This window comes from Microtus oregoni, unplaced genomic scaffold, assembly GCF_018167655.1.
Source record: "Microtus oregoni isolate MIOR12 unplaced genomic scaffold, Mior012 000046F_ref0000063, whole genome shotgun sequence".
NCBI lineage: Eukaryota > Metazoa > Chordata > Mammalia > Rodentia > Cricetidae > Microtus > Microtus oregoni.
In genome coordinates, this window is record NW_024543220.1 from 14008979 (window position 1) to 14023096 (window position 14118).

Below are 14118 nucleotides of genomic sequence, written 5' to 3' on the forward strand. Positions count from 1 at the left end.
CACAAACAATGCCACACCAGTTTGGAATTATGATTAATAGGGTGGTATTTATTTAAAGGGGAAAAAACTTACAGGTCACCGTCAGCCCTCTGCGCAACCAGGAAGGGAGTCTAGTCGCCAGCGGAGCAGGAAGTGAAGAGAGAGAGGAGAGGGAAGTGGCCGCTTTTTTAAAGGGAGAGAGACCACGCCCCAATGGGCTGGTATCTCAGCGGCTATAGGCTGGAGGAGTGGGAGGACCTCCCACAACACCTCGCCCTTTTGTTTAAATAAGAGAGTTCTAAACCTACTATGAAATTATATACAATAAGTACAAATATCCTATTCTAACTAGCTTAGGTCTTGTATAATAAATAACTTGGCCAAGTCATGAGAGAAAGTAACTACATTTATATAGTCTTCAACCCCATCGAAGATCTGAGAAGGGAAATAATGTTACCTGGGTAATTAGGAAGTTCAGTAAAACAACTTCCAAAACATGCAACAAATCACAGAGACAACTAGCTACCTGGGCAATCACCCAAAATTGAAGCAACCAACTTTGGCTAAGGCCTAACATAACTGACATACCATTTTCAAAGGCAAGCAACTTTTCAAAACTATCTTACCCTGTCTTGGCAGGATATGACAGTCCTGTTTTATCCATTGATGCATGCTCTGTATCTCTGTCAGTGGTTGAGGTATGGGCATTTCTTTGCCCAAAGGCCAGTTCTGCCAAAAAGAAAGGTTCCAGGTGGAGTGTCTTTGGTGCTCAACATTCTCTCGGGAATAGAGCAGTGTTGCCAGGAGCAATTGTGTCTCACTACCACAAAACTCTGAGTTAGATTAAAGGCCATTTTCTACAGCTCTTTGAAGAAATTGAAGATTTTCTATCTATACTGAGTATAATCTCTATATATCTAAAGAACCTGATTAGTCTAAAATTATAAATGACAAACTTAGATGACTATTAATCTATATAATTCTCAATGCCTATCTAACTTAAAGACTAAGACAATAAACGACTGTGAAACAAATGAGGACAATGACCTCCAAATATAAACAATGTACAAATATACATTGCAGTAGGTAAATATATATCAATACACAAACATTATATAAGTATCTTAATCAGAGGTAGAAATGTACACTGCAATATGGTAAATATATACAATATATATATAAATACAATATATGTCAATACATAAAAAAATGTTTTAAACAGAGGTAGAAACATGCATGCATACAATAGTCAATATAATTTAACTTTGTATCAATATACAAGAATCTATACCAATATATTTGTCTAAAAACAGTAACTCACAATTACAAATCTATTATCCCATCATCCCTCTTTTTTTTTTTCAAAATGATCCCTGAGCTTATAAAATTCCTCCCCCAACCCTCAATCGTATACTAATTATAATCAACCCCTAAATGATGTTCCTAAACCCAAGGGCAAACTTTACTGGGAGAGGGGATGTCGTCCTCTAGAATTACTTCCAGCTGTCATGGGGGCAACATTCTTTCTGGGGGATCCTGTGAAAGTAAAATGATGGTTAAATTTCAAGATCAATGTCTTTTAAAATTGCCAATAGTCTCTGAGTATTTTGTGCAGGTCTGGCCAAAATGTTGTATAAGATGTGCACCATTTCAGCTAACCAAGTTGGAACTGTCTTGTGCAGCTGGTACCGAAAGCAGGTCTTGTAGTAGCGCTATCAGTATCATGACATCATATCAACCAGGTGCAGCTGTTGTTATGGGGCCCCATCTTCTTCCTGGAAACTTCAAATGTCACTTCAGGAAAAACTCATTGTTCATTGCGAAAAACTTAAACATTAATCATATAGACATATATATATATATATTCACTGAAAGGCATGATAGATATATTCAATGAAAAGTATGATAGATATGAAGAAAAGCAAAGATGTTTTCTAAACTCATATTTCTTTCTGTCCCATATCATGGCTCTTGACATGAGACAGAAACTCCAGAAACTCTGGTTTTTTCTCTTACTAACAGACTTGGAATTGGAGAGGGACTGAGCCAGAGTCCAACTTCAAAACCAGCTTTATAAATTTAGAAATATGGTTTAATATTACTTACACAACCCATTCAGTTTTCTTGATATTTCCTATTGGGCAGGTATTTTTCCATCTGTCAGTATCCAAACATCCAGGATCCCTTGAATTTTTCAAAGATGAGTGTTTTCCTGTGGATATAAGAACAGAACCCTGCCCCCATTTTATATGTTTTTCTTACCACCTGTATGAATATCATCATTGTGGATGAGTTGTCATTTCTCCTTTCCAAGAGGTTTCTCCTCTTCAAATCGAAACTTTATTAATTTTGATGGTATCCACAATTTTTCTTCTCCTGTGGAAACAAGAGCAAAATCCCTTCCCCAACATAGCACATCTCCTGGCTTCCACTGAGAGGTCAGCACATCTTTGAAATAAATCGGTTGATTTAGTTCAGCATACTTTTCCATTATCCAATGTCTTTCTGCTGCTGTCGTTCCTTTGTCATTAGCGTTAAGAAAATTCAAGGTTAATAAAGCATTATGTAATCTATTTCTGGGGGTATTTTCGGTCCCTTTCTGTTTGTTCAGCATATCCTTTATAGTACGATTTGATCTTTCTATAACTGCCTGACCTGTAGGATTATTTTGTATACCTGTAATGTGTTTTATATTATAATAATCAAAAAAGTGTTTCATTTTCTTAGATACATATGCTGGACCATTATCTGTCTTTATTTGTGCAGGTATACCCATGATGGCCATAACTTCCAATAAATGTGTGATTACTGAATCAGCCTTTTCGGAGCTCAGGGCAGTTGAAAACCTGAATACGTGTCTATGGTGTGGTGTACATATTTTAATTTACCAAATTCCATAAAGTGGAACACATCCATCTGCCAGATTTCATTTCTCTTAGTGCCCTTTGGGTTACTCCCTGCAGGCAACGGTGTTTGATTATAGAAAGAACAAGTAGGACATCTCTTTATAATGTCCTTAGCTTGTTGCCAAGTAATGGAATATTCTTTCTTTAGGCTTTTACTATTGACATGATGCGTCTTATGAAATTCTGAGGCCTGCAACACACTTCCAATCAATAATTGATCAATCTTAGCGTTGCCTTGTGATGTGGGAGTGTCATATATCAATCTGTTGATTTCATTGGTTAAGCAATAAAGAAACTGCTAGGCCCATTTGATAGGCCCACCACCTTTAGGTGGGTGGAGTAAACAGAACAGAATGTTGGGAGAAAGAAGCTGAGTCAGGAGTCGCCATGATTCTCCCACTCCAGGCAGATGCAGGTTAAGATCATTCCTGGTAAGCCAGCTCGTGGGCTACATAGATTATAAGAAATGGGCTAGTCCAGGTGCGAGAGTTAGCCGAGAAAAGGCTAGATATAATGGGCCAAGTGGTATTTAAAAGAATACAGGCCGGGCGATGGTGGCGCACGCCTTTAATCCCAGCACTCGGGAGGCAGAGGCAGGCGGATCTTTGTGAGTTCGAGACCAGCCTGGTCTACAGAGCAAGTTCCAGGACAGGCTCCAAAGCCACAGAGAAACCCTGTCTCGAAAAACCAAAAAAAAAAAAAAAAGAATACAGTTTCCGTGTAATTATTTCGGGTATAAAGCTAGCCAGGTGGCGGGAAGCAGCCCCGCCGCTCCCTATTTCAACAGCCTTGGGCTAGAGGACCAGGCAGACCTGTATGGGACCGGATGTGTGTTATGTACATTGGACAAAGCCTAGTCCTGATTATGTCTTGTACCTGGATAAACAATGAAGTCAACTCTGTGTCATCTGGTATAAATTCAGCGGTTTCAATATGCAAGATAACTCTTTCTGCATATTGTGAATCTGTAACTATATTAAGAGGTTCTTTAAAATCCCTTAGCACCATAAGAATGGCATATAATTCTGCCTTCTGGACAGAATTATAAGGGCTTTGTTCCACCTTACTCAATTCATCTGACTTGTAACCTGCTTTCCCTGATTTATTTGCATCAGTATAGAACTTACGGCCTCCAGTTATTGGGGCATCACGTACAATTCTAGGAAGAATCCAAGAAGTTCTTTTTATAAGGTTAAGTCTACCACTTTTGGGATAGTTGCTATTAATTTCTCCCCAAAAATTAGGACAAGCTCTTTGCCACGGTTCATTGTCTTCCCATAACTTTTTTATTTCTTCAGTAGTAAAAGGCACTATAATTTCTGCTGGGTCTATACCTGCTAGTTGACGAAGTCTCAGCTTACCTTTTATAATTAATTCAGAGACTTTTTCCACATAAGTTTTTATTTTTTTACTTGGTTTATTAGGTATAAATATCCACTCTAAAATAATATCTTCCCTCTGCATTAGAATCCCTGTAGGAGAAATTCTGGAAGGCAATATGACTAGGATGCAGCTAAGATTTGGGTTCACCCTATCCACATGTGCCTCCTGTAATTTTTCCTCAATCATTGTCAGTTCCTTTTCTGCTTCAGCTGTCAGTTTTCTTGGACTATTCAAATCTTTATCACCATCTAAGGTTTTGTTTAAATGAACTATTAGATCAGGTGTTATCCCAACAGCTGGTCGTAGACTGGAAATGTCTCCTAACAATCTTTGGAAGTCATTAAGAGTCTTTAACCGGTCTCTCCTAATTTGTGCCTTTTGCGTTTTAATTTTCTCTAACCCTATTCTGTAACCTAGGTAATTAATAGAATTTCCTCTTTGAATCTTTTCAGGGGCAATTTGTAATCCCCACATAGGCAAGACTTTCTTTACTTCTTCAAACATCCTTTAACAAGATGTCATCCATGTAATGATAAATTATGGACTTGGGGAATTGTTTACGAATTATTTCCAATGGCTTACTTACAAAATATTGGCACAATGTAGGACTATTGAGCATACCCTGTGGGAGGACAGTCCATTGATATCTCCTATTAGGCTGAGAATTATTATAAGTAGGCACTGTGAAGGCAAATTTTTCTCTATCCTTTTCTTGTAACGGTATAGTGAAAAAACAATCTTTCAAATCAATAACTATAAGAGGCCATCCTTTTGGTAACAGAGAAGGCAAAGGAATTCCAGATTGTAATGGGCCCATAGGTTGAATTACTTTGTTGACAGCTCTTAGATCTGTCACCATTCTCCATTTACCAGATTTCTTTTTTACAACAAACACAGGAGAATTCCAAGGGCTGGTTGATTCTTCAATATGGTGAGCATCTAGTTGCTCTTGCACCAGCTGTTCCAATGCCTGTAGTTTATCTTCAGCTAGAGGCCACTGTTTGATCCATATTGGCTTCTCAGTTAGCCATTTTAAAGGTAGGGCTGTTGGTACCTCTAAAGGTTTGGTATTTGCTGTATGTTCTTGTACAGCCTGAATGGCTGGTGACCTTTTTCCATAATACCTCATCACATCCTTCCCAGAATTATGAGTTCCTGGAACTACAGGAATGTTAATCTGGGTATTCCATTGCTGTAGCAGGTCATGGCCCCATAAATTTATGGCAATATTGGCTATATATGGCCTTAGTCTTCCTATTTGTCCTTCAGGCCCTATGCATTCAACCCATCTTGTGCTTTGTTTTACACGAGATAGGGTTCCAATTCCCAGGAACTGAACATCTACCTCTTGAAGAGGCCAATTCGGATGCCAAGATTCTGGGGTAATGATACTTACATCCGCACCTGTGTTTAATAAGCCTTCAATAAAAGTGCCATTTATACAGACTCTTAGCTTTGGTCTTTGATCATTAATAGAAGTCTGCCAAAATATACGTTTACTCTGTCCTACTGGGTTTTTTGACTCATCCTCCACACGTATTTCATCATTTAGACCAGTATTACTTTTTACAGCAGAAAATGGAACTTTTAATTTTCTTGGTGAGGCACGTTCTCCACTGTGACTGGGAATGACTGGGCCACTGTTGGCTTGGGGGCCTGCGAGAGGCCCCTCAAGGAGTTTCCCGACGGTATCGGGTTGCCTTGTTTGTCTGTTGTTGACCTGCATTCGTTGGACCAATGTTGGCCCTTACCGCATCTCCTATATATACCTGAAGGCCTAGGTCTCCTATTTTTGTCATTCCCAGAGGATATATTATTCCTAGAAATTCTGTGCCTGCAATCCCTTTTCAGATGTCCTAATTTACCACAATTAAAACACCTGGCAGTTTGATGTCTCCTCATTGCTGTGGAAATCGCTTCTCCTACCCAAGATTCATCGTTATAGCTAAACGTCTCAACATTCATCATATGCTGAATCCATTCATCCATAGGTGCTGATCTAGACTTTAAAGGCCCAATTATATTTTTGCATTCTATGTTTGCATTCTCAAAAGCTAGAGATTCAAGAAGTATTCGTCTAGCTTCTGGGTCTGTTACCCCTATGTCCAGAGCCTTAATTAATCTTTGCAAAAAGTCAATAAAGGGTTCTCTCTGTCCCTGCCTAATTCTGGTATATGATTCAACCCTTTTTGCTGGATCTTGTATCCTATTCCAAGCATTTAAAGCTGCTTGGTGACATAGACACAGTACTTCATCGTCATAAAGAGCTTGGACCTGGGCTGGAGAGATGGCTCAGAGGTTAAGAGCACTGGCTGCTCTTCCAGAGGTCCTGAGTTCAATTTTTTTTAAAGATTTATTTATTATGTATACAACTTTCTGCCTCAATGTCTGCCCGCACGCCAGAGCAGGACACCAGATCTCAGTACAGATGGTTAATGCTAGAGCTACCCCCCATGATTTCCATCAGTTAGTGTCTGCAGTTTTAGATAATGGACCGTCCTTGATGTTTGGAATTTATTTCAGAGAAGAATCCAAACATATGGAACAGCAAGGAAGAGCTTGGACCTGGGGATCAGCATATTCTCCTGCACCAAGAATTTGATCTTGGGAAACCTCGACACCTTTTGCTCTTCCTTGCTGTTCCAGCTTTCAGCAACCATGTGCTCTGGTTCGCGCCACTTAAGAGCTGTGCTTGCAAGGGAGATTTAAAAATGACTCAGAAAAGAGCAGGCGGAGACTACGCAGGCCTGTGGAGTTTAAATCCATGTGGGGAGGCAGACGATAGGGTGCGTCGGGACTGGAAGTCAATCTGAGGTGTCTAAAGAGAAAATATAAAGAACTGCAGCAATAAAAGCCAGTGCATGATGATTTATATTAAGCTGCTGGCTCCACGCACAAGACACAGGCCACAAGGCCACTTGCCGGCCGCGGCAGCTAAGGAAGGGAAGCTCGCGCCAAGCCGAACTCACAGCCGGCAGCCGAGCTGGGGAAGGAGAGGTCCTAACACCAAACGTTGGGTGCCAACTGAAGGCGTAAGTCACAAACAATGCCACACCAGTTTGGAATTATGATTAATAGGGTGGTATTTATTTAAAGCGGAAAAAACTTACAGATCACCGCCAGCCCTCTGCGCAACCAGGAAGGGAGTCTAGTCGCCAGCGGAGCAGGAAGTGAAGAGAGAGAGGAGAGGGAAGTGGCCGCTTTTTTAAAGGGAGAGAGACCACGCCCCAATGGGCTGGTATCTCAGCGGCTATAGGCTGGAGGAGTGGGAGGACCTCCCGCAACACCTGATGGTGTGATAAGCTCTCAAATCTCTTTTGAAGTTTATTAAGATGTACCTGCTTCCCCATTATGTATAATTTCATTTCTACAACTGTGTGTGTGTGTGTCTGGAGAGATGGTGGATGAGAACCCAAACCGTTCTTGCAGAGGATCTGGCCTAAGTTCCGGTCCCGGCATCTGCACTGGGCAGCTCACAGCAGCCTAGCCCTCTAACTCCAGGAGATCTGAAGCCCTCCTTTCATCTCCATGTATGCATACTTACATGTAGATACACATACACATACATAAAAAAGAAAATCTTAAAAAAAACTTTTCACAGTTTGTGTAAATTAAAATATATAAAGTATATATTACGTTTGTGTGATTTTAACCTCTTTGTGTCTACATTTAGTAGGTATAAGTGTGGGTTCTGTTTCCCTCTTGGCCTGGTATTGTCCAGATAAATAGTTAACGATAATCAGGGATGTTTGCTGGGGAACACCAACCTCGGCCAATGCCGCTGGGGGTCTCCTGAGCTGGGGCCAGGCTCTGTGGTGACAGACACTGTTCAGGCCATAACAAACCACCTCCTTGCTTCTTTGCCTAGGGACAGTCTTGCTGTGGATTCAAACAGGACAGACAAGATGTTCAAGAAGAAACAGAAGACAAATGCCACCAGAGAGTTCTTCCAGAGAAACCCTCGCTCCAAGAAGCCAGCCAGCAAGCTGCAGTAAGTGTCTGAGATATGCAGTTAATGGACAGAAAGTTCTCCTCTGCTGGGCAGGCTCGGAGCTTAGTTAGGACATCGGGGCTCTCCGATCTCCATTTTCTGACCTGAACAACAGGGGTGACCCGGCTCATAAGCCGCTGAGGGTACAACGCAAGCCACCCAGTGAACGGGAAAGCATCCAGAAAACAGCAAGTGTCAGGGCGGGGTCCTGGAGGTTTGCGCTGTTGCTCAGCTGCTGGTTTCTGTTGGTCCTTTTTGTTTGTTGTTTTTGTTTTGTTTTTTTTTTGAGCAGAGTTGCCCTGACTGTCCTAGAACTCACCATGTAGACCAGGCTGGCCTCAGACTCAGTGTGCAGCTAAAGCTGACTTGGAACTCTTGACCCCCCCTCCTGCGTCTAGCTCTCGAGTCCTGGAATTATAAGCACGTGACAACATGCGTGGCTCACGTCATTCTTCCGACAGCAAACACCTTACCTGTACCAACAGGACGTTGCTTGTGGCCTTTAGTCCATTCAGTAGAAATTAAATATTTGTTTTGACATTTATTTCCTTCCTATTTCTGTTTGGGCACATATATGAGTATATGCCACAGAGATCAAAGAACAACGTTATGGCGTTGGCTCTGACCTTCTATCTTTGGGTCCCTGTAATTGAATGCAGGCTGCCAGACTTGGGGGTACACGCCTCTACCCACCGAGCCATCTTACTGGTCCTAGACTTTTCTTTCACGTCCCTCTTGGGTTCATGAACTTGTATTTTATTCAATCGTCAAGTAGATCCTCTTTTAAGCCGGGCGATGGTGGCGCACGCCTTTAATCCCAGCACTCAGGAGGCAGAGGCAGGCAGATCTCTGTGAGTTCGAGACCAGCCTGGTCTACAGAGCTAGTTCCAGGACAGGCTCCAAAACCACAGAGAAACCCTGTCTCAAAAAACAAAAAATTAAATAAATAAATAAAATAAAAAGTAGCTCCTCTTTTCACATCTACTCATGATTGACTGCAGAGAGGGCGGCATGTCCCGGATGGGTGAGGGCCGACGTTCAGAGTCCCTTCTGTGGATGCTCCATCCACAGCAATGTTAGCCAGGAGCTGGGGAAACCCCCTTGGGTCCAGTTGGGACCCCTGAATAAGGAACTGTGGTCACCATGTAAAGAAATAAATATAACTTTTTTGTTTTGTTTTGTTTTTTATGTGCATTGGTGTGAAGGTGTCAGATCCCCTGGAACTGGATTTTCAGACAGTTGTGAGCTACCATGTGGGTGCTGGGTATTGAACCCGGGTCCTCTGGAAGAGCAGTCAGTGCTCTTAACTGCTGAGCCATTTCTCCAGCCCCTTGGTTTGGTTTTTTGAGACAGGGTTTCTCTGTAGCTTTGGAGCCTGTCCTGGAACTCACTCTGTAGACCAGGCTGGCCTCGAACTTGCCTAAATATAACATTTAAATGAAAAACCTATTTGTGGCCGGGTGGTGGTGGTGCACACCTTTAATCCCAGCACTTGAGAAGCAGAGGCAGGTGGATCTCTGTATGTTCGAGGCCAGCCTAGTCTACAGAGTGAGTTCCAGGACAGGTTCCAAAGCAACACAGAGAAACCCTGTCACGAAAAACAAAAAAACAAACAAACGAAACTATTTGTGAAGGTTCAGGGCTAAACACTGAGTTTACCTCTGAGGTGGGCTCTTCAGGATCTTGTAATTGCCAGAGAGGGCAAGCGGCTACCCTGGCCCACACCGCAGGTGAGAGTAGGGTTTGGAACTCTAATTGCTCTTCTTTTTCCCCCTCACGCATGCGTCCTTGGCTTCTGGAATCCAGGTCTGCTCCTCGTCCACTGGACTTTCCTGTACTCTCCACTTCCAAGACAGTTTGGGTCACCTACAAACCTCATCCCAGTCGGATCCAAGAATACAGCTGCCCTGAGGTAAGGAGTCCCTCTGGGGGTCCCCAGGTGTCCCTGCCTCTCCAGACGGCTGTGTATCGACCTGAGCAATGTCCTCCAGTCCCATTTCTTCCTGGTACAGCCACAGTCAGCTCTAGAGAACAGCTGGGAGCCAGGCATGGTGCAGGCCTTTAACCCCAGCACCTGGGAAGCGGAAGCAGGTGTGTGTGTGGTGGGGGGGGGGTGTGATCTCTGTGAGTTCAAGGCCAGCCTGGTCTGCATAATGAATTCAAAGTCACTCAATACTATGTAGTGAGACCCTGTCTCAAAAACCAAAGAAGGAAGAGAAAGACACACGCACAGAGCGAGAGCGAGAGCGAGAGAGAGAGAGAGAGAGAGAGAGAGGAGAGGAGAGAGAGAGCAAGTTGGGATGTGGTGGAGGTGGTGGCACATGCCTTTAATCCCAGCACTTGGGAGTCAGAGGCAGGTGGATCTCTACTTGAGTTCCAGACCAGCTGGGTCTACAAGAGTTAGTTCCAGGACAGCTAGGGCTATACAGAGAAAACCCTGTCTTGAAAAACAAAACAAAACCAAAAAAATTCTCTCTCAAAATAAAATAAAATGAAGAGCACTGAAGAGAAGTGCGCAGATGACCTCCAAAGGGATCCACCCGCGCGTCTGTGATCCACCCGCGCGTCTGTGATCCTCCTGCACCCGTACCCAGAGCAGTAGGCTAACCACACACTGAACTGAGCAGTCTGGAGACCACCCCCACCTTCTGGAAAACAACTACCAATTAATCGTTTATAAGCGGAATAATATTTCAAACATCTTTTTAATCACTTCCTCATGAGGGATCCCCTTTGCAGAATATCTAAGGGGTCTGGGATAATAAAGTGAACCCCTTAACTGGCTTTTGGAACAATCCTAGATCTCTGGATTTTGGCAAGCTCAGCAGAAGGAAGGCCTGAGGGGAACTTCGGTCAGGATATCCTGGGTATGCGCTCTCAAAATGATTCTTTCTCCTTTCCTAGGGAGTGGGCGGACAGAGTGCCTAGGCTGGCTGACGCAGGAGAGACCCCAGTGTCCTGGAGTCCAAGTCCAGCTTCCCACCCAAGACGGGCCGGTTGGGACCAGGGGGTTGCTCTAGCCTTCCAGGGTTCAGCAGTGCAGAAGGTCTGCTCCCCCTCCCCATGTCTGTTTCCCTGCCTGAGGAGTCTCCTGCCCACCAAAGCCTCCCCCAAGGGAGGGACCTGAGCAGCATTCTGGGCTCCAGAGATTTTCCATCCCCCTGGAACTGTAAGGCTCAGCCATGCAGACCAGCAGTTGTGTGCTTTCCCAGTCTTGGAGTACGGGGAGGATGTCAAGGACAAAATGTCCAATCCCCCACACCAGTGAGGGTGGAGTGTTCTTCTCACCGCTATGACAGTGAGGCACACGGAAGACATCTCCAGCCTCAGTGGGTGATGCTCTGGGGACATGTAAAATTAAACATCTGCTCTCAAGCTGGTGTGGTACAGCAGCCCCAAAATGGCTTGTGCAAGTTTTTTTTTTTTTTTTGGTTTTTCGAGACAGGGTTTCTCTGTGGCTTTGGAGCCTGTCCTGGAACTAGCTCTTGTAGACCAGGCTGGTTTCGAACTCACAGAGATCCGCCTGCCTCTGCCTCTCGAGTGCTGGGATTAAAGGCGTGCGCCACCATCGCCCGGCTTTGTTCAAGTTCTTGAGGAGTAACAGTGAGTTGAGAAAAGGGGTTACTGTGGAGAACTGCATTCCTGAGGTGTTCGACTCCTGTGGGGTGGCTCTTGTTAATCCGGCTGGGCAAGAATAAGATCACTACCACAATTTTTGAGTTAAAATTGAAGCAAGCTTTATTTTAGTATTATTTTGTTTGTTTGTTTTTGGTTTTTCGAGACAGGGTTTCTCTGTAGCTTTGGAACCTGTCCTGGAACTTGCTCTGTAGACCAGGCTGGCCTCGAACTCAGAGATCTGTCTGCCTCTGCCTCCCCAGTGCTGGGAAGCAAGCTTTATTAAAAACAGGCCAGGATGGTGGATATCGGCCAGGTCAATACCCGGAATTTTCAGAGAATGACTATTAGTCCGATGTCTATAAAGGCAAAAGCCACAAGGCTATGTACTTCGTGCCTTCGTCCAATCAGAGGCAAGCATACACCCTGACGTACTTCCTGCCTACATACCTCCCACCTATGTGTGATCAAGCACATCCTGTGTGGTTGGGGCAACCAACCTCGTTTGCAGAAGGAAAGCAGTGGCTTGTTATCTTCTTTTTTTTTTTTTTTTTTTTTTGGTTTTTCGAGACAGGGTTTCTCTGTGGCTTTGGAGCCTGTCCTGGAACTAGCTCTGTAGACCAGGCTGGTCTCGAACTCACAGAGATCCGCCTACCTCTGCCTCCGAAGTGCTGGGATTAAAGGCGTGCGCCACCACCGCCCGGCAGTGGCTTGTTATCTTACAGGCACAGCAGCCCAGCATTTCAGGAAGTTATCTGTCCTCGGGCAAGTGGGACTTGCAGGTCAGAGGCATTCTTGTTCTGTTTTAAACACAGTAATTTAAACTTAAACGTAGCTATAGCTCTCCGACTCTGAATCTCCACCAGAATTGATGCAGACCCCATGAGAGCGTGGAATGAGAAAAAGAAATTAAAAAAGAGGACACGGCCGCTCCTAGATATGACAGACGAGACGGTTATAGTAGATACACAGGACAATACAGCCAGAGGCATCTGGAAGAGTCCAGAGCGAACACAACCCTATTCCAAGCCGACAGAGGAGATGAGGGAGGGGAGAGGGGAAATCCTGGAGCCTAGAGGCCCAGAGGCAAAGAGGCCATAAGGGAAAAGGGTAAAAGGACCAAGTAGCCCAAATGACTGGACTACATAGAGAAGAGCAACCGGGGGAAGGGTAGCCCAGCTCCAGGGCAGAGTGTTCAGGGCAGGGGCGGGGTATGCCCGCCAGGAGGACCCTGAAATAGGTAGGGACTGAGGAATGCTGCTTTGATACGCCAATAGGCATCTCAGCCCTTTGACCCTGATTTGAGACCTAAGAAACACTACCTCAAGCTGACGCAGTCCAGATGGTCCTGGCCTGGCTGACATGAACCACAGAGTCACCAGACTCTGGCTACTTTGGGGCTGCATGCTTGCCTGTATTCTCTGAGCCTCTTGGTCTCTGCAGAACACTGACTGTGGGTAGGATGGTTTGGTTTGCCAAAGGCTTGCTACAAGATGGAGACACTCTGGCTAGGATCCGAGGACGGGTCTCACTATAAGCCTCAACATTTCCAGCTTTTCTAGCAGAAGATGTGCCCCATGGCCCCCTATAAAGGAAACCACCCCAGCCAGGCCCAAAAAGAAGGCCCAGGCTGCCCACAGGCTCCAGCAGCATTTGCTTAACAAATACTCAATGCAAAAGCTAGAGCCAGGCTGATGCTCAGCTACAAGCTCAGCTTGGCCACTGAGGACCCAGGGGCAAAGGTCAGCAGACAAGAAGCCCTTGGAGGAGCCTAAACAGACATCTCAGGGGGAAAATGGGTTTCTGAAAGGCTAACGAAGAATCAAGGTCCAGAGAGGGACGTGGTGGCTCAACTCTAAGGGACAGGAGTTCAAGGCTATCCTAGTGAGTTAGGGACTAGCCTGAGCTACATAAGACTGTCTCAGATGTGATAGCCTCCTTACCACCCACCCACTGCCAACATAAAATGAAGATCCCTGATGTCGCCAGGGCTACTCTGGCTGATCCAGTAGTGTAAGCCATGAGAGGCAGGACCTGGAGGTTGGTGTGCGGCCCCAAGCCCCCAAGACACAACTTTCATTTAAGTGTGAGGACCTTCATCTACAGGAGCGTCCATCTCAACCCAGAAATGCCAGTTCCCTGGCACCAGGGCACGCAACCCCCATTAACAACTGTTTCCCTCAGAGCGAGGATATCAAGCCTTCCAGTGTCACCATTGTCCCAAGGATCCTGAACCCCTTATAA

At 44.6% G+C, this 14118-nt stretch overlaps 1 protein-coding gene across 2 annotated transcripts in view; it reads left to right on the forward strand.

Moving 5' to 3' along the window:
* The window catches only part of Pnpla1 (patatin like phospholipase domain containing 1), a 45465-nt gene extending 33092 nt beyond the window's left edge, over positions 1-12373 (forward strand). For both annotated transcript variants that reach the window (XM_041635185.1, XM_041635186.1), the window contains 3 exons: positions 8137-8259; positions 10066-10171; positions 11164-12373. In XM_041635185.1, coding sequence (XP_041491119.1) covers positions 8137-8259; positions 10066-10171; positions 11164-11187 — 253 coding nt within the window. In that variant the 3' untranslated portion in view covers positions 11188-12373. The remainder of the gene's footprint in view (positions 1-8136; positions 8260-10065; positions 10172-11163) is intronic.
* The last annotated feature ends 1745 nt before the right edge of the window (positions 12374-14118 follow it).